This window comes from Syngnathoides biaculeatus, chromosome 2 (genome assembly GCF_019802595.1).
Source record: "Syngnathoides biaculeatus isolate LvHL_M chromosome 2, ASM1980259v1, whole genome shotgun sequence".
In the NCBI taxonomy this organism is placed as follows: Eukaryota; Metazoa; Chordata; class Actinopteri; order Syngnathiformes; family Syngnathidae; genus Syngnathoides; species Syngnathoides biaculeatus.
In genome coordinates this window covers 14,386,757-14,406,767 of record NC_084641.1, presented here as the reverse complement: position 1 = coordinate 14,406,767, position 20,011 = coordinate 14,386,757, and the positions used below count along the sequence as shown (strand labels likewise).

Below are 20,011 nucleotides of genomic sequence, written 5' to 3'. Positions count from 1 at the left end.
CTTACAGAGGACTTTTGACTAGACAGTAACACTCTGTAGAACTGCAAGATGTCTGACCAGCAAGGCGACATAGTCTCAAAAATAAGATGCTTGTTGAGGAGGACAGGACTTAGCCTCACTAGGTTTGACTGTTCTTTTTACCACCAGTCTTAAAATCTTCACAGTACAGTACCTCGCAGTACCTTCGCAGTACCTCGGGACTGGTGGCAAGTAATAAGCGCAGAGGCAGGAAGTGAAGCTTCATTTTTGCCGCCGAAATGTCGTAACCAGTAACGCATGGGCAACAACTGTGTGCTAACTCGACAGCTGGATGGATACCACTAACTTGTGGCAATATTTCACCAAAAATGAGATCATCAAGTCCAATAAAAACACAAGTGAAATAGAAGCAGTGAGACCGAGAAATGGCCGGGTGATATTTTTTAGCCCGGTGTCGTCTTATGGTATAGTGAAGAAAATAAGTATTTGAACACCCTGCTATATTGTAAGTTCTCCCACCTAGAAATCATGGAGGGGTCTGAATTTTTCATCATAGGTGCATATCCACTGTGAGACAGATAATCTAAAAAGAAAAAATCATAAATCATAGTGTATGATTTTTTTAATGATTTATTTGGGTGATACAGGTGCAAATAAGTATTTGAACACCTATCAGCTAGAATTCTAACCCTCAAAGACCTGTTAGTCCGCCTTTAAAAGTCCACCTCCACTCCATGTATTATCCTGAATCAGATCCACTTGTGTGAGGTCATTAACTGCATACACCTGTCCACCCCATACAATCAGTAAGATTCAAACTTATAACATGGCCAAGACCAAAGAGCTGTCCAAAGACACCAGAGACGAAATTGTACAACTCCACACGGCTGGATAGGGCTAGAGTGAAATTGCCCAGCAGCTTGGTGAAAAAAGGTCCACTGTTGGAGTAATCATTATAAAAATGGAAGAACCTAAGCATGAAGGTCAATATCAATCTCAATCGGAGTGGAGCCCCATGCAAAATATCACCTCGTGGGGTCTCAATGAGCCTTAGAAAGGCGAGGAATCAACACAGGACTACACGACAGGACTTGGTCATTGACCTGAAAAGAGCTGGAACCACCCTTTCCAAGGTGACTGCTAGTAATACACTAAGAAGTGACGGTTTTAAATCACGCATGGCACGGAAGGTTCCCCTGCTTAAACCAGCACATGTCAAGGCCCGTCTTAAGTTTTCCGATGACCATTTGGATGATACAGAGGAGTCATGGGAGAAAAATTTGTGGTCAGATGAGACCAAAATGGAATTTTTTGGTCATAATTCCACTAACCGTGTTTGGAGGAAGACGAACGATGAGTTCCATCCCAACAACACCATCCCTATTGTGAAGCATTGGGGCGGTAGCATCACGCTTTGGGGGGGTTTTTGTACACATGGGACAGGACGACTGCACTGTATTAAGGAGAGGATGAATCTTTGGAGGGAGCTGAAACTCCGTGTTTCTCAGCAACAGCTCAGAAACCTGTCTGATCTAGAGAAGATCTGTGTGGAGGAGTGGGCCAAAATCCCTCCTGCAGAGTGCGCTAACTTGGTGGTCAACTACACAAAACGTTTGACTTCTGTAATTGCAAACAAAGGCTACTGTACCAAATATTAACATTGGTTTTCTCAGGTGTTCAAATATTGATTTGTAGCTGTATTACACAAATAAATCATTAAAAAAATCACACATTGTGATTGATAGGTTTTTCTTTTTAGATTATGTCTCTGACACTGGACATGCACCTATGATGAAAATTTCAGATCCCTCCATGATTTTTAAGTGGGAGAACTTGCAATGTAGCACGGTGTTCAAATACTTATTTTCTTCACTGTAGGTTCTTCCTAGGAGCTACAAAATGAGATCGACCGGTTCGTTGATGAACAACATAAACACAATTCCTACTAATTACAACAATGACAATTATCTTAACGGTCATTTGTTTTTGTTTCTATGCAAGTCCACTGAAATAATTATTTACATGAAACTGGTCTGTGGTGCAAAAAAAGCTTGAGGACAACTGTACTGTGCTGAAAAAACATCAGATCACATCTATTAATTGACTTCTTCCAACTGGAATTTTGTAACATTATAGTCACAACAATGAAAATCTGTTGAACATGCCGATGGAGGCTGAAATCTGCAAACAAGAAGTTATTGACTATAAATGATTCCGATAGGTAAAATGTTCAAATGGTCATGTTGTGTCTAAAATGTCTATCATTCATGATAGAAACTTCCCATATTCATGTCATCTCTTGATTGTTTTATTTCAAATCAACAGTGTGGGCATATCAAGACAAAAACGATCCTTTCTTTTCAGATGATGCCGAGTGAGGCTTGTTGGCATGCAGCTTTCTCGGGCAACTCACCATTCCCTGATCATTTTATTTAATCCTGTAAGAAATTATTGAGGCAATCTTGTGATTTTTTTCCTTTTATATTACATTTTAATTGCTTGAATAAGATCTGTTGATCACACTAACTGATGAAATCACTTGCTGAGGTTGGCCCGGAAGCCCGTTGACGATGCAACTTGAGCGAAAAGTTGCTCTTTTTTTCTTTTCTGTTTTTGTTTTGTTCTTTTTACAAATCCACCTCAACGCTGTGCCGTCTTTGTCAACTGAACTTGACAGGGGCTTCGGTTCCAGTCTGCAGTCCCAGCAATGTACTTTGACGTGCGTCATTTCGTCATTAGATATCAGAATAAATTGACATCTTCTTTGTATGAAACAGAGATGTATACAGTAGCCATCACTTCATCCATACTTCACCCATTGTTTGTGTGTAAAACGCTCACTGTAATAATAAATCAAAGTCTCTATGATAGATAAATAAAAGCGTAGCTCCACAACTTTGGCAAGACACCATTAGGTAGTTGAATAGCATATTCACTTTCCTTTTCTGAAACTTTAAACTTATATTAATCTCTTGATGGTACAATAAAGCCCCAGACTTTTATTGTATTTATTTTCTTTGTTTTTATTTGGGGCATATCCATCCTTGCCCACGTGTCCTGCATTTCATGCCACTCCTCATGCTTGTGCTGCCCTCTGCTGTGGAGTCCTTCACACCGCTACTGTATCGTCTGCTGTCTCACTTTTCCCCTCTGAATTCTATCAAAAAGCCACCACAAGAGTGCGGGCTGACATGAGCCCTGCGAATATGACGTCAGCTTGACAAACGCCTTCCTTCTCTTGCATAAGTTGTCAGGGCACAATGGAATGTGAGTATCTTAGAAAATACATAATGGGAATTTTCTGTACTGCTTATCCTCACTCGGGTTGCGGGCTTTCTGCATACACACACGTACAGTCGGTACAGAAAGTTTTCCGCCCCTCCTTACATTTTTCACTCTTTGTTAAGTTGCAGCCATTTGTTAAAATCATTTAAGTTGATCCCCCCAGTGTACACACAGAACCTCATATTGAAAGGGAAAAAATGTTACAATTGGAATGGAATTGTTTGCATTTTTGCCGATTTATTAAATAAAAAAATTACAAAGCCGTAAGTATTGAAACCCTTTGCTGTGACTCTGGTGCTGTCCGTTTCTTCTGATCATTCTAAAGATGGTTGTACTCCTATATTGAAGTCCAGATGTGTTTAATTATACAGATTGGACAAGATTACATACAGCAAATCGTGCATCTCAGAGCAAATGAAAATCATGGGCTCCAAGGAACTGCCTGAAGAGCTCAGAGACAGAATTGTGGCAATTCTGGCCAACGTTAAAGATATATATATGTTGCACTTGAAGTTCCCAAGAGCGCAGTGGCCTCCATGAATGTTAAATGGAAGATGTTTGGGAAGACCAGAACCCTACCCAGAGTTGGTCGTCCACCGAAACTGAGCAATCGGGGGAGAAGAGCCTTGGTGAGAGATGAAAAGAAGAATCTAAAGATTACTGGGCCTTAGTTCTAGAGATGCTGTCAAGAGATGGGAGAACGTTCTCGACAGTCAACCATCACTTCAGGCTTCTGCCAGTCTGGGTTTTATAGCAGAGTGGACCAGTAAAAGCCTCTCCGCACTGCAAGACACATGAAAGTCCATGTGGAGTTTGGTTTAAAAAAAACAAACAAAAAAAAAACACCCAAAGGAACTCCAAGATGGTGTGGAATGACATTCATTGGTCTGGTAAGACCAAGATAAAAGTTGCCAGCCCTCATTCTAAGTGACATATGTTGAGAAAACTATGGTCTGCTCATCGCCTGTCCAGTAGATTCCCAGCAGTGAAACACAGTTGTGGCAGCTTCATCCTGTCGCGGTGTTTTTCTTTTGCAGGCAAAGGACGACTGGTTGTAATCCAAAGAAAGATGAGTCACGGCCAAGTACAGCAATATCCTGATTGAAAACCTTCTCCAGAGTACTCAGGACCTCAGATTGGGCCGTAGGTTCACCTTCCAACAAGGCAATGACTCGAAAGAGCTGTAAAAACAAAGCCGTAGCTTCAGAACAACTCTGTGACAGTTCTTGAATCGTGCTGCCACAGCCCTGACTTCAACCCAATAGAGCATCTATGGGGAGACCTGATAATGGCTGTCCACTAATGTTCATCATCCAAGCTGACAGAACTGGAGAGGATCTGCAATGAGGAATGGAAGAGGACACCCCCGTACCCCGGATCCAGATGTGAACAACATGTTGCATCATTCCCAAAAAGATTCAGGGCTGTATTAGCTCAGAAGGGTGCTTCCACTAAATATTGAATAAATGATTTGAATACTCATGGCTGTCGGATATTTCAGTTTTTCTTTTTTAATAAATCTGCAAAAACTGCAACAATTCTTTCTTTTCTGTCAATATGGGGAGCAGTGTGTACATTAATGTGCCAAAAATTAATTTAAATGATCTTAGCAAATGGCTGCAATATAAAAAACAATGACAGATTGAACAGTGTGTGAATATTTTCTGCACCCACTGTGTGTGTTTGTGTGTGTGTCTGCGTGTGTGTGCGCGTGTGTGTGTGTGCTCATCTCAGTGAATTTATAAATTTACATAATGTAAAATGTGGGCCTGTTAAACAAAGCTACTGTCCTTTTGTTGACAAAAACAACAGGCTTATTGCACCTGCGTCCATCCATTGGAAGAGCATATAGTTGTTCAGCCTCTCACTCTACAGTACATCGCTGTCATAGATAAAGATACATTATTTGTAATAAATAGATGATATATGCTCGCCACTAGTCAGGAGAAGCGGTACAGGAACTGGATGGATGAATGCATGGATTGATGATGTACGACAAACCGGATCGATTCCCAATGCACACCTGATGATCTTTCACGGTACGCTAATGCACGCTGCAGTGGTTGGGAATCGCTGCTAAATTTTGTAACCGTTCATCCAATTGTGGGCGGCTGCTCTGTGTTTAATTTACATGAAATTGTTGTTTTTTTCGTATTTATTGTACTGTATGTGTAATCCTCACACAACTGGGAGGTAATATACATACAGTTAAAGTTTTAGTGGTCAAAATACCAACACAGCATTATCCATCAACTCAGCGAAAATGTTCAGTGCATCACACTCTACTCACATGGAAAATAAATACATAAATAAATAGGGCTATTGAGCTTTTGGGTGCACTTAATTGGATTTTCACAACACAAAACACAACACAGTCAAAACACATGTTTGACCAGTGAAAACCTCCTCCAAGGCTATCTACCCCGATACCTTTCTGTCAGTCTTCCAGTCTCTCTTTTGGAACCTGCTGATGACATGCCAAGCCATAGGTGTCAAACTCAAGGCTCAGGGGCCAAATGTAGCCCACCACATCATTTTATGTGGCATGCGATAGAAAATCACGTTCGTCAACTTCTGGGATTTTGGGTAGAATCTGTACCCAAATTCCAGATTTACATTACAATACTATTGAATTATTGGATTCTACCATTACCAAACCCTTTTTCTACAGTAACTTAAACAATACTTGAGCAAACTGTTATCCTTGTCTTATGATTTCAAAACTACTGATCTCTCATTTTGTTGTGTCAGGGAAATAATGTGATTTAGTGATTAAACATTTCTATGCTTTCACTGTTCTAAAGGGAAATCATAACGACAATGCAACCTGAGACAAAAATGAGTATGACCGTCCTGCCTCAGTGAGCACTTCTCTTTGAGAACATCATGTTGGAATACTGCGCATCAGTTATTAGGTGTCATTTTGTTTGGTCTCTCCATGTCAAAATGTGCACATAATCACAAAAAAGACTGTTTCAATATCTAATACATAAAAACATGTTTTGGTAGATTTATATATAAAACATGTATTATGAATTTCGCTGTTCATCTGCTAGTTGTACAAAAGTACTGAAACATTCAACAGCTGGACATGCGTTTAATCGTTTAAAGTATGTCAAATGGAAGTTATCTGGAAAGGTTACAGTACGTTTTAGGCTCATCCTTAAATAGCACTCAATTGACAAATACCCCTAATTTTTTGCGAGTAGTGAAAATAAATCACAAATCTAAACCCTTTTTTTGCGTTGTTTATTCTGGTTGGTGTTGAGATAATGTTAAGAGTTATGTCAGTGACATTGAACCTGGTGCGTACTATGTATTATGAATAATACAAGTGGTGTTACAGGTTATGACGCAACCACACGCAGTACCACAACATATAGAAAGCCGTTTGAGCATTTATTTCATATCCTTGGTATATACATTAAGGTTTGTAGACTAGTATGCACGTCACCGGACTTGTAAAATAATTCAATACACTTGTCTTACTAGAATAGTTTTATTACTACAACTGTATGACTTTTCTGCACACTAGTAGCAACATTTTAATGTTGGACAACTATTTGGACAAGGGAAAACTGCACTGGTTGACAAAGGAGGACAAAGAGTATACCAGTACAAGCTTAATGTCAAGAAAATCAAATAAATGCTTAAATGTTTATAAAGCTATAAATGCATCTATTAAATATCCTTGATTATCCAGTTCAAGATTGTACTCGTAGTCCAAAAAGGGCATGCGTGGTGAAAAAAACTTTACAAATAAGACGCTGTCCTTCCATTAGTGGGGCCTAGTTCTATGAATAGGAAGACTTGTCTTCCAAGTGAGGACAAAGTACAAACTAGTACAAACCCAATTCCAATGAAACTGGGATGTTGTGTTAAAAATAAATATAAACAGAATACAATGATTTTCCAATTATGTTCAACCTATATTTTTTTAAAGACACTGAAAAGACAAGATATTTCATGTTCAAACTGAAAATTTTTGTTTTTAGCAAATAATCATTAGCTAATATGTTTATGGCTGCAATATGTTCCACAAAAACTGAGACATTGGCATGTTTACCACTGTGTTACATCACCTTTTCTTTTAACAACATTCACTAAATATTTGGGAACTGAGGACACAAATTCTTGACACTTCGTAGGTGAAATTCTTTCCCATTTTTGCTTGATGTACATCTTCAGCTTTTCAACAGTCTGGGGTCTCCATTGTTGTGTTTGGCGCTTGATAATGCACCACATATTTTCGGTGGTAGACAGGTCTGAAGTGCAGGTAGGCCATTCCAGTACCTGGAATCTTTACTCTGAAACCACGCTGTTGTAACACTTGAAAAATGTGGTTTGGCATTGTCTAGTTGAAATAAGCAGGGGTGTCCTTGAAAAAGATGGTGCTTGGATGGCAGCGTATGTTTCTGCAAAACCTGTATGTACCTTCAACAGTAATGGTTCCTTCACAGATGTGTTACCCATGCCATTGGCACTACCACAGTCCCACACCATCACAGACGCTGGCTTTTGAACCTTGCGTTCATAATAGTCTGGACGGTTCTTTTCCTCTTTGGCCCAGAGGACACGATGTCCACAATTTCCAAAAACAATTTGAAATGTGGACTCGTTGGGCACAGGATCCTTTTCCACTTTGCGTCAGTCCATCTTAGATGAGGTGGGCCCAGAGAAGCCTGCAGCGTCTAAGTGTTGTTGACACCTATCCTAGATGGATACCAAGCGTTAAATGATTATGTGAAACCAGCATCCAATATTCTACATTATTTTCCATCCCCTGCTTTGCTTATGAGTTATCTTCTCCAGTCTTTTGTTAATTGTCACTATATACTACTGCACGTTTGTCATTGAAACGTCACCACATGACACTCCCCTTTTGTAGAACTTTGACTTTTTATTGTATACTTTTGATTTGTATAGTAGAGTTTTAAGTTGCACTTCCAGACAGTGACATTGATTTTCTGAAGTGTTCTTGATACCTTGTACTGACATCCTCTACACATTGTCAGTTTTTGATGCAGTGTCGTCTGAGGAATCAAAGGTCCCCGGCATTCAATGTTATTTTTTGGCTTTGCCACTTACATGCAGTAATTTCTTCACATACTCTTAACCTTTTAAATATTATGGACTATAGATGATTAAACCCCTAAATTCCTTGCAATTGTACATTGAGGAACATTGCCCTTAAACTGTTCGACTGTTTTCTCACAAACCTTTTCACAAAGAGGTGAATCTCACCCAATCTTTGCTTGTGAATGAAGGCCATTTTATACCCAATCATGGCACCCACCTGTTGCCAATTAGCCTATTCACCTATGGGATGGGATGTTCCTAACAGGTGTTTGATGAGCATTGAACGTTTTCTCTCTTTTTTGTCACCTGTCCCGGCTTTTTTGAAATGTGTTGCAGCCATAAAATTCCAAGTTAATGATTATTTGCTTAAAACAGTCAAGTTTATCAGTTTGAACATTGAATATCTTCTCTTTGTAGTGTATTCAGTTAAATAGAGGCTGAACATGATCAAATCATTGAATTCTGTTTTAATTTGTTTTAGACAATGTCCCAACTTCATTGGAATTGGATTTGTACATGGACCTTCAGCTTGAGATTCTTGATATGCAACTTAAGGTCATGCTTTTAGGTAAAAAGTGGCACTGTAATCATGGAAAAAAATGGTTACTAGCAAAACATTCTACCATTACTACGAGTGCGCTGAATTGTAACGCTTGATTTAAGGTTGGAGTTGAGGATTGAAGTTGGCTCTGCAAGATGTACAATAAATGCTCCAACGTCTTGCTATAGCGAATGTCCCTTTTTGTTGTGTCTCAACATGGACAGACCACGCAGCACTCACGAGAGGGGCTGCTTGTTTTTGTTTGTCTTTTTCTAAATGTTTTGCGTCCAGGTGCCCCCTACAAGAAGATACTCCCACGACGAAACCGACATGTGGACCAGCGACCGGATCCCCCCCTCCTACCTTCACTGGTGGGGCTCCAGCGAAGACATGATAGTGAGTGGGCGTTACAGCTCCACCTTGCCGCGCCGCGAGAGGCGCAGGAACAGCCTGGTCTCCTACCACGAGGAGAGCCGCCATCATTATCATCGTCACCACCATCACCATCACCAGCCGCAGCTCCATCGCAAGCGGCGGCGCTCTGAGGACGCGCAATCCCTCAAGCAATTGCCGCGCGTGGCGTGCGGTGCCCTCGACTACCGTGACGATGACCCGCGCTGCTTCAGCCGCGACGAAGTCATCAACTTTATCGACGAGACGCCGTTGCCGAGCCCCAGGAAGAGCCCGCGGCGGGCGTCTTGCACCGTCGCTCTCCTTCCTGGGGTGGACGAGCATCACGGCGTCATCCTGCCTCATTTTGCGCTCACAGACTTTGAACACGAGCCTCAGGCGCTCAGGCGCTTCTCAGAACACAAAAGCTGTGCGAGGAGCTCACCCGACAGGAGCAGCGGTCATGAGAGCTCCAGGAAAGGGGGTCGGGAGGTGGGCTCGCCTGCAGGGGTCACCCCATGGACTCCCCCAGCTGCTTGCAGGTCCAGGGCGGGCGCAGCAGCCGACTGGGCCCAATACAAGCAGATGAGCCAGGGGGAGAGGAAAGCAAACACAAACAATTTTGTAAGCACTTCGTCTGCATCCTCTTTGGGATATATTACCTTTCACTCGGATTCTGTTGGCTCCGCTTCCTAAAACAACAACTATTTCCCAGCATTGTGATACTTAAGAGTTTCATCATGGACTAAGTATTACCTGCCTTCTCTTGAATTTGTGCATCCATTGTTTAACCCTCCTGTTATGATTTTTTCTCTGGCCAACGTGACCTGCCACATGCAAGTTCAGCCAAAATGAGACAATTAAAAAATAACATATAAATAGTTTTCTTGCTCCTATTAAATCAGTGACTTTTACATAATATTCAGCATTATGTCCACAAAGTCACTGTGCACTATTTTTTTTTTTAATGAACATGTTTCAATATTGACTACAAGCAGTACATACCCGAATATTTCTTGACCTTTGTTGAGCCAATGCATGCATTTTACTTTGGAAACATCTCATGGCACACCACAAGCTTAAATGCCACAAAAAGTATAAATAATAAATAAATAGTACAAATAAATAAATGAAATAATGATGTGCTCATCTCAATATACTTTCAAAGAGATGGCCTTACAGTATATATTCTATAGGCAGTTTCTAACAGCATCTTTCAGTATATAATAAGTATGTACCTCTTATCGTCTATATCGAAGCATATCGTTCAATAAAAATACAAGTGCACATTGGCTTGTCATTTTGCCATTACAAGCTCTTTCTGAATAGGCCGGGGTGTTTTCATTTTGTGGGCCACATCATCGTTACATTTTCCCCTTATGGGTATGATATATAATTGCAGGTAGGGTGGAAGAGTAACTGTATGCCAAAAATCAGAGTTGGGTTTAAGTTCACAGTTAGTTTCGCATTTGGTGCAGCAAGGGAGCAAAAGGCAAAACCAACTCTGTGTTTTGTGTCAACAAAAACACATTTAAGGACATTGAACCTTCATGTCTTTAATATTTCCAATCCCTAACATTAGTAGTTTTAGGCCTTGTTTTTAAGAAGTGAAGATGAAGAGAAGTGTAACTTGAATATTTTGTCCAGAGAGAATTTTAATGCTATAAAAAAATAAAAAAAAAAAACACTAACAGGGCATTTGCGATTGCTTTGTCTCCATCTGAAGAGAATGTTCAATTTTTATTCTGTTTCAGACATTTCTTGTTGTTTGCTGCACTCATATTCATATTTGCGTGGTGTCATTTCACATCAGTTTCCGCGTTTAGGTTCTACCAAAAGCATGTTGCCCCCCCCAGCCCACATGATGTCTGTGAAGCTGAGCCGCAGTGTATTTGTTTATAGACAAGTTACGTGGCAAGGGTGCGAGACACTTTGAGCTCTTGTCCATTAGCCAATTAATTGTGTGTATGGACCCAAATCCTCTCCCCATCACACAACTTCCCCGTCTGTTTAATTATTTGTATGATGAATAATAGCTACTTTTGAACAAACGGCAGAGAAAAAAGGTGGCGTGATTAAGCAGACCACAAAAAGTATATGAAGGGGCCCACGGGCCTTGGTTTTGACACCTCTGCCATGTGATCATCCAATTAAAATTGTGTGTTAGTTTTAAGTAACAAAAGGCAATATTCTCTTTACCTTCTTTGAGCCGAGGCATCATGTTTACAGTGGAGAAATCTCACAGCAGACCACCAAACATTAAATATGGATCATGAAATAATGACGATCTTACTTTAGTCGCCGCCTCTGTGTGAAATCTGGACCTGATTTTTTCAACACAAACTAATTTACTCACATCAAGCCATGACATATTTTGCAGTACGGTTGGTTGATACATGGGTGTTTTTGTACATTCTGGGGTCCAATGGAAGAGCATTTAATGGTTCTGCCTTTCACTATTCAGTATGTCGGTCACATGGATTGATTAACAAAGACATATTGATGAAGTGAAATTTGATCATTTGCTATGACACCATTGATGTTTTCTCATGTACGAGGCATCCTGGTTAGGAATCTCTCATGTGAGGAATGTACTTCAAAATGTAATGCAACTGAGTGTATAGTATTTGAAACCAACAACATCGAAATGGCACCATATTTTTAATCCCATTTGTTTATATTTAAAAAATAACTCTATAGTTTTAAACATTTAAACAACATAACAGGAGGGTTAACTTGCACGTTCACATATTTACTCATGCTTGATTGTGAAAAGTTGGCGCTTCACCTTTCACATTACAGAATATTCAGCGGGGACATGATTTGTGATGATATTCACATTTTTCTTTATTTGCTGTGATGTTGGTACTTCGAAAATGCTCTTGATAGGCAGCACATTGAAAGGCTGTAAAATCTGGATCTTTTTTTTCTGCACTAAAGGTGCTGCTTTACTTTTCAGACTGGTCCTTTCCTAATCACGAGTCAGGACATAATACAGTCTCCATAGTTACTTTGATAATGATGTACAATGTGTTGTTCCCAAACTGTATGACACGAAACAAACGAGAGTGGTAGTCCCAAGCTTTTCTATGGATTTTGGACGTATTGACATTAAAGCTAAATTGCTAATGACAAAGGCAAAACCAACTTTCAAACCAGGTCGGGTCCCCATTGGATTTCAAAGCAAGGAATTATAGAGTACCCATAATTTATTTCCATGTGAAAGATGTGGGCTAATAAAACAGAGCATAGTGAAATGAAACTAGAAGACTGACTAAATATGGCTTCGTTTCAACGTTTTAGAGTCCTCAAGTCTTGGAATCGATGACAAAAAAAAAAAAAAAACGTAAAAAGAGAAAACTGTATCCAAACCTAGATGGATACCAAGCGTTAAATGATTATGTGAAACCAGCATCCAATATTGTACATTATTTTCCATCCCCTGCTTCGCTTATGAGTTATCTTCTCCAGTCTTTTGTTAATTGTCACTTATATACTACTGCACGTTTGTCATTGAAACGTCACCACGACACTACCCTTTTGTAGAATTTTGACTTTTTATTGTATACACCATCTGAATATATAATTTAGTAACATATTCAAAGATCTGTGAGTCAATGACTGATATTTAATTATGAGTTCTTAGATGACGACTTTGTTTGGAAAAGGATGTGATTGAATAAAATCAAAAGATTATCCAAGTGTGGTTTGTTACTTGCTTTGCTGCTATGAAAGCACAAAGACTTATACAATGGGCTTGCAAATGCTCAATTCTGATTGGCTCAGAAAATTCCATTGATGTACATTATCATCCACATCCTATCATCCTGTCAAAAAAAATCATGACATTGTTCCAAATGATCGCGCAGCACCTGACACGGTTCGATTATGCAAGTCAACATAGTAACCAGACCGAAAGACTTAAAGGCGTAAGATTTAAATCAATTCACAGACGAGAAGGATGACATCAGTGTGAAGAAAATAACAAAATGCCCCCCCCAAAAAGAGCACTTCACCATTTCACCGTCTGTGGTTTGAAATGTACCCTGAGACAAACCCGAACCGTAATGGGGTTGGGATTCAAACTGAGTTTGATAATAGGGTTAGGGTTTCAAATTGCAGTTTGGAAAAATGGGCTCTGTGTTTTAATTAGAGCTTCAAACGAAGCTTGCAAAACTGGGTTAGACTTTCAAAGGTCTTCATTAACCTTTTAAATTAGGGTTTCAAAATTTGGTTAAGGTTTCAACTTAGTGTTACAAAATGGAGTTCAAGTTTTAAAGCACGGTTTCACAACTGCGTTGCACATTTAAAATTAGGGTGTCGAAACGCCGTTAGGGTTGAAAATTTTAGTGTCAAAATGTGTTAAGCATTTCAAATTAGGTCTTCAAATGAGGAGCTGGGTTTCAAAATAGTGCTTCAAAACGGGGTTGGGATTTCAAATTGGGGTTTAAATTGAGGTTTTCAAAAGGGGTACGGTTTTTATAGAGGGTGTCAGAACAGAGTTAGATTTCAAAACAGGAATAGATTGAAGCATCCCCCTTTTGTGTGGGCCACCGCTGTGAAAGACAAGTGGGCATATGCGACTTTCCTCGCTGCAGTTTTGTTTCTTTAAATGTATTTACCACGCATACTCCACAATGTTGTTTTGTAATTCCAAGTATTTTACAGATCTGATTAAGTGCAGTGTGTATTTCCAGCCCCCCTGCCCTCGACCTCCCCCCCACACACACACTTTCTTCAGGGATTACTTTAATACATTTAATGGTTTAGTGTATTAATATAAGTAAAAATTTTCACTGGGATTTCGTTCAAATGTTTACTAAAAAACGTCAAATCTAAATGATAGGAGGTATTGTACTGTATAGGAGACAGAAACAAATCAAACAATACTGTCAGATGACACAATACTGTCTTTCATAATATTAATTACAAATAGATGCATGGTAGAATGAGCGCTGACCAAAAAAAAAAAAAAAAAAAAACCAACACATTTTAGATAAACTTGAAAAAATGGAATTTGTTATACAACTAAATGCATTACTTTGTCTCACGTTGTGTTTATTTTGGGGATTTGTTCCAATTTTCCTATGCTGTATTTGTCTAATTTTTGAGATAATTTAAAATAACATTGTGACAGGCACTTTTATCTTCTCGTGTCTGTCAATGCACAATTTAAAGATATATTTACTGAACATAGAAATACCAACAGCGCGGATGCCCTATTGATCCTACAGAAGTATCAAACGATTCTTCACTTTTATTCTGAAAATAGAAGGTACGTGTGTATCACAATAACAATATCACAAAGGTTTCTCGGAAAACCTTAACGTTTTCAGCGCCTCTACCAAGGTCTCCACATGATGTGCCGGGGGCTTCCCACTTCAAGACTTTTGGACTGAGGTTTCCTTTGAGCGTCTATCGTGGACCCAGCGACCAGGCCGCGCGCTGTGGCCACTTGCTGCGTGGCCCTCCGCCACCTGGTCTCGCTTTGACCGCGCTGGCGAAAGTGAGAAGCGTCGTGGATCCTCCGCGGGGTCGCCTGGTCGTCCTCTCCTCTGCTGGCCATTTCTGCGCCGCTGTCCGGGGTCCTGAAGATGTCCGCCAGTTTGCCTCGGGGCAAGGCCAACTTGATGCGTTCTCGTTCGGCCACTTTGTCATCCGTCAGTAAGTAGCGGTTGAAGTTGGCCAGGCAGCTGTGGAAGCCTTTCTGGTAGTCCGAGAGCTCCCCGCTTACGGGAGGAACTGCAAACAAGGATAATGACTCAATGCGGTTCGACAGAACACAGTGAAATGTTGGCATTTCTTTTCGTGATGCTGCATCCGCTGACTTACAGGCCTGAGATTTCTTAAGATACTTCAAATGTCTCACGGTCAGCTCCAAGATGTCAGCCTTTTCCAGTTTGCGCTTCCGAATCTGCGAGCAAAATAAATGAAACTCTTGATGATAAACGCACTTGCCAGCACATGTGTTTTGGTTGGCTTTATCTTCTGTAATGTTACTTAGTTTTCTATTTTGTGTGTTTGAAATTACAGGTACAGTGGAATAACTGGTGAGAGCGTTGGCCTCACAGTTCTGAGGACGGCGGTTCAAATACCGTCCCAGCGGGAGTTTACATGTTCTCCCAGTGCTTTCGTGGGTTTTCTCCGGGCACTCTGGTTTCCTCCCACATCCCAAAAACATGCTACATTAATTGGACTTCCGAAATTCCCCCTAGGTGTGATTATGAGTACGACTGTTGTCTTTCTCCATGTGCCCTACGATTGGCTGGCAACCAGTTCAGCGTGTTCTGCCCATTGACAGCTGGGATAGGCTCCAGCCCTCTCCCAACCCTTGTGAGGATAAGGGGCAAAGATAATGGATGGATGGAAAATTATATTGTGGCCTACAACTTGGCATGCAGTTGCCGAGTTTTGCATATATGACATTTTTCCCATCTGTAGGCAATGTGAAAAAAAAATTGAGATGTATTATATCGTCAATCACATATTTGATTGAAGCATAAAGTATTTTAAAATAAAATTATTCAAATATGTAGCCTTATTGTTTCGGGACGCCTGACAAAAGGTGATCATTTTATCTGAAGAGCTACCTAATCAATAAATAAACTTACATATTCCCAAATTGGTTTGTTAAATTCCGATTTGAGTGTTTATTGACCTTTTGGAATGTATATTTTATTCGTATGCTAAATTAGCGCTGAGTGATTTGCTCTCTGCTTACACTGCTGCTGTAGTGACTCTCCAGAAGACATTTCAACTGGTCCAAACACTTGTTTATACGAGCCCTTCGTTTCTTCTCCATCAGTGGCTTGGATACCTGGACAATTGAGATAAAACTATTAACCCGTTTCAATTAATTCAATCTTTTGTATTACAGTACGTTTACAGCGGTTTTTTTTTTTATTCTTCTTCTTCAGACGTACCTTATTTGCAGGGATTGTGTCGGACTTGTTCACGCAATTTGCAGTCCCCTCCATTCTTTTTTTTTCCATCCTGTTTTCCTTGAAGTGAACCTATTACCTCCCCGGCAGCACGAATGAGAAAGTTGACCGCGCCCTGATTTATATTGACACGCCCACTTTGCATCTCAATGCAGAGACCGCCCCAAGGTACACCCCAAAACGCAAGGCCAAGCGCTTGTTGGCCTTTGACAACCACAATCAAGAACGCCCCAACACACAGAAGCTCAATTGCTGGTCGTACTTAACAAATAGAATAAGCCACAGCAAATACTGAAATGGCATCTATTCCAGTTTCTTACTGACTGTACAGACTTGGAAAATGTAGAAATCGTGACGTAAACACATGATTAGAAACCCCTGAAAACAAATTTCCAGATAATATTTCAAATCTATTTGGGGAAGGGCGAAAGGAATTACAATTTGCAGCCTCATCATAACTTTAAAACGTTCCAGATACACAAGCATGCATGCAACAAAAAGAAATATTAAAAAGAAAAAATATATAATATATAGAATTATATTCACATTTAACCAGTTTAAAAGAATGCACAAAAATGTGTTCATTAGTATATGGCAATATTCGGTACAATTGTCACTATGAACTAATGGACATGTGGAGGAGCGTTCACATTAATATGCGTGTTTATATGTTGGATATGAATCTTTATTGGCATCTGTAAAAACTTTGCTTGTATATTGGAATGCACTTGTTTATGGACATCAGCGGTGACTCGTTGTGAGGTGGGTTAGGATTTAAAGAGGTTTCAACGTCTTCCTATTTCCGGTATTTTTTTCCAGTATAAGATATGAGTATTTTTTAATTTCACGTCTATTTATTTATTTATTTATTTGTGTGTATGGAATTGGAGGGGGGGGGTAATAGCTCTGTGGTTAGAGCATTGGTTTGGTAAACCAGGGGTCGTGAGTTCGTATCTCACGGGGCCTCTACTCCCCAAGAGGGGTTGGGTCAGGAAGGGCATCCAGCGTAAAAACTGTGCCAAACAAATATGAGCGTTCATCTGAGATGTCACGCTGTGGGGACCCCAACTGGGACAAGTCGAAAGAAACTTAGTATGGAATTGGGTGGAAGTAGTTCGAAATAAAATGTTTAGCGAATGAATGAGCAGTATTGCAAACGAACAGAAGGATCTTGCTGCATGAAGAGAAGCGTTCAAACCCAAATTGAAAGATGACTTGCCACCTTTTGCTTCCACTCGGTCCTTCATTGACTTTTTAATTTAGTTTGGGGGGGGGGGGTCATGCCAGCGAGTCGAAGGCAGCACCGTGGTCATTTTCGATGCATCGCTACACATCGGATTTTATGGTGGTCCAGTGTTACACTTCCAATCACCCGCTTGCATTACACAAAACGAACCTTGAGACGCTCGGTGGGGTGTGTAATATTTATGGATGCACACCAAATAGTTGGTATAGAAAAATATCGCAGGAGCAAGTGAACTTAGAGGAAGCAAATTTAGCAATTCCTCGGCTATTGAGCGTTATGACATTTTGTCTCAACGCCAGGCTGGCTGGAGGAGTGGAGTGGGGGTGGGTCGGAGGGGTGTACTTGGGTTAGAGGGCACCGAGGAGAATTGTGGGCGGCTCCTTGTCCCCGGTCCCCCGCCAAGCAATTCTCCACACTGCTCCCTGAAAGGAAGCTCTCCTTTCTTGGCTTGGGAAAGTAGGCTTCACTGTGGCCCGGCGCGCATCTTTTGCGAACGTAAAAAGGAGCATTTGAAACTTATAAATGAGTGATCCGGGAAGCTTTTGGACACAGCACCATCTTTCCTCCGATTGGGGGGGGGGGGGGGGGGGACTGTTAAGGAGCTTGATGAGGGTCACGCGACCTGTCAGCGAATACTGGAGTTGCAGACTTTGCAGCTGTGTAAAAAAAATGACAGAGACCCCTGCCAATAGGAGGGCACATTTGTATTCAATCTGAGGCCAAAGAAGAAGGAAGAGGCTATTTGGGGCGGGGGGGGGGGGGCTTTCAAGTGCCGCATCCATTGTTCTTTCTTCTCCCCATCAACGAATGCCTGGTTCTCCGATGTGAACCACATTTTCTGACTCCGTTCCTGACGTCTGTACACAACACCTCCAGAAACCAGTCCATAAAAGTTGTCATTTCAGCAACGCGAATTCATTTTATACACTGTAATTTTTTTTTGCATATTATTTAGGAGAATTGCATATTGTCCTTTAGTCCTTTTCATTTAAAACCTGGCCCACTATCGGCGTTATGTGAGTTTTCTGTCAAAAAAAAAGATGTCAGGCCAGGTGTCCTCGTGTCAGATTTGTGAAGTATATTGTATAGTATTATTTTATTCGCATGCTGTATGATGTTTAATTGTTTCCTCATATATATATATATATATATATATATATATATATATATATATTATATATATATATATATATATATATATATATATATATATATATTTATATTTATAACAGAACAATGACGTACGAGTGTTTCAAAAGTAACATTTAACATTGATTAGCCTATATGGGGTAGGGAAAGTTGAAACACTTCCTTTTCTTTAGGCATTTCCTTTAAGATATCTTCGGCCAAATATACCTACTTGTTAAACAAAGCAAAATATATTCGCGGTTTTTTTTATTCGCGACAGATGCGTTACAATATTTAAGCACTTTAACACTTTATCAACACAACTGAAATACTATATTCTTTGGAAAAGGCGATACGACTTCCCACAAAATGTCCCCGCCCCAAAATGTTTATTTCATGTTTAAGTATAACAGTTTTCTAATTATTTGTCTGGAATAAACATTATCTTGTTATCAGATTAAAATGCTGAGGTGTTCCGTTTTTATTGCGTCACAACTCCGAAACTGCATGCCCGCCTGTCACATTCGGGTGACGAAATTGTCACGTTCACGTCACTGCTACTCAGACGGCGCGTGTCGTACGTCGAGTAAAAAAAAAAAACACATTACAATAAAACGCTAATTGCGTAAAATCCACCGAATAATTGCAGGACACCAATTTAATGGAATGGTGATCTGCGTAATCGCTATGAAATCTGGCAAAGGTGCTGCGCTGCAGGCAGCTCAGCGGCGCCTTTTGTCCTCTTTGCACGTCACATTAGTTCGAGTTTTCACGCTCGCTTTGGACACGACACCGTGTCGGGTTCTGTCTTGTTCCCCGCAGTCATACAGGAGCCGCTGCCTCGCTTATTACTCGCTATAATTCACAATTAGTGTCGCCTCTCCTCCTTGAGCGGAGCAAAGAAGGTTCTGGGACGGGGAAAGGACGGAGGCCACGCTTTCAAAGTGTTTTCCGGCATCACGACTTCAAAGTCCCCATGTCATCATCCATCCATGAGAATGGCGCCACGAGAAGCGCCAATCCAAGTGCCACGAAAACGACAAGTTAAGTGCAGGCTATGTTTATAAAAAGGACGCAGCACTCTTTGGAGCCTGGGGTCATTCATTAACCCTTTGGGGCGCTTTGTCATGCAGCCGTACAGACGACAAAAGCTGCTGTAATAATTGGAGGACTTGTTAGCAACAATTAGTGAGGCAATTATGCTATTACTGCAATAAACTACGTTCGTCGGCAGCAAACGGCCGCATTTGCAAGACAACGCTTTGGAAAAGGGGCGATAATCGGGGCTGGAAAAGCACAGGTGACGTTTCGCGCCATGATACTCTTTTAAACGTCTATAATTGAACATTTTCCAACGCAAACTGGGAGGAGGCCTACAGGCAATGTAGTATGCCTCAGTATGATATATGTCAGCACATCGAA

The 20,011-nt window shown here is 40.6% G+C and overlaps 2 protein-coding genes across 6 annotated transcripts in view; one reads left to right on the top strand and one right to left on the bottom strand.

Annotated features, from left to right (window-relative positions):
• The window catches only part of LOC133508803 (probable G-protein coupled receptor 153), a 55,104-nt gene extending 42,190 nt beyond the window's left edge, over positions 1–12,914 (top strand). For all 5 annotated transcript variants that reach the window (XM_061835244.1, XM_061835270.1, XM_061835262.1 and 2 more), the window contains one exon: positions 9,176–12,914. In XM_061835244.1, the coding sequence (XP_061691228.1) occupies positions 9,176–9,970 (795 nt within the window). In that variant the 3' untranslated portion in view covers positions 9,971–12,914. The remainder of the gene's footprint in view (positions 1–9,175) is intronic.
• Positions 12,915–14,615: 1,701 nt separating this feature from the next.
• her3 (hairy-related 3) lies at positions 14,616–16,251 on the bottom strand. The gene is made up of 4 exons (XM_061809379.1): positions 16,198–16,251; positions 15,996–16,091; positions 15,103–15,188; positions 14,616–15,003 (listed from the first exon to the last, which is right to left on the bottom strand). Exons 1-4 carry the CDS (start codon positions 16,249–16,251, stop codon positions 14,616–14,618), a joined length of 624 nt encoding a protein of 207 aa, XP_061665363.1.
• Between the last annotated feature and the right edge of the window lie 3,760 nt (positions 16,252–20,011).

Excerpts from the sequence above, each read along its gene's own strand:
- her3 (XM_061809379.1), bottom strand. The coding sequence starts at position 16,251 with ATGGAGGGGACTGCAAATTGCGTGAACAAGTCCGACACAATCCCTGCA. Across the intron at positions 16,092-16,197 it reads ACACAATCCCTGCAAATAAG|GTATCCAAGCCACTGATGGA; the intron begins GTACGTCTGAAG and ends TCAATTGTCCAG. Across the intron at positions 15,004-15,102 it reads AAGAAATCTCAGGCCTGTAA|CGGGGAGCTCTCGGACTACC; the intron begins GTCAGCGGATGC and ends TCCTCCCGTAAG.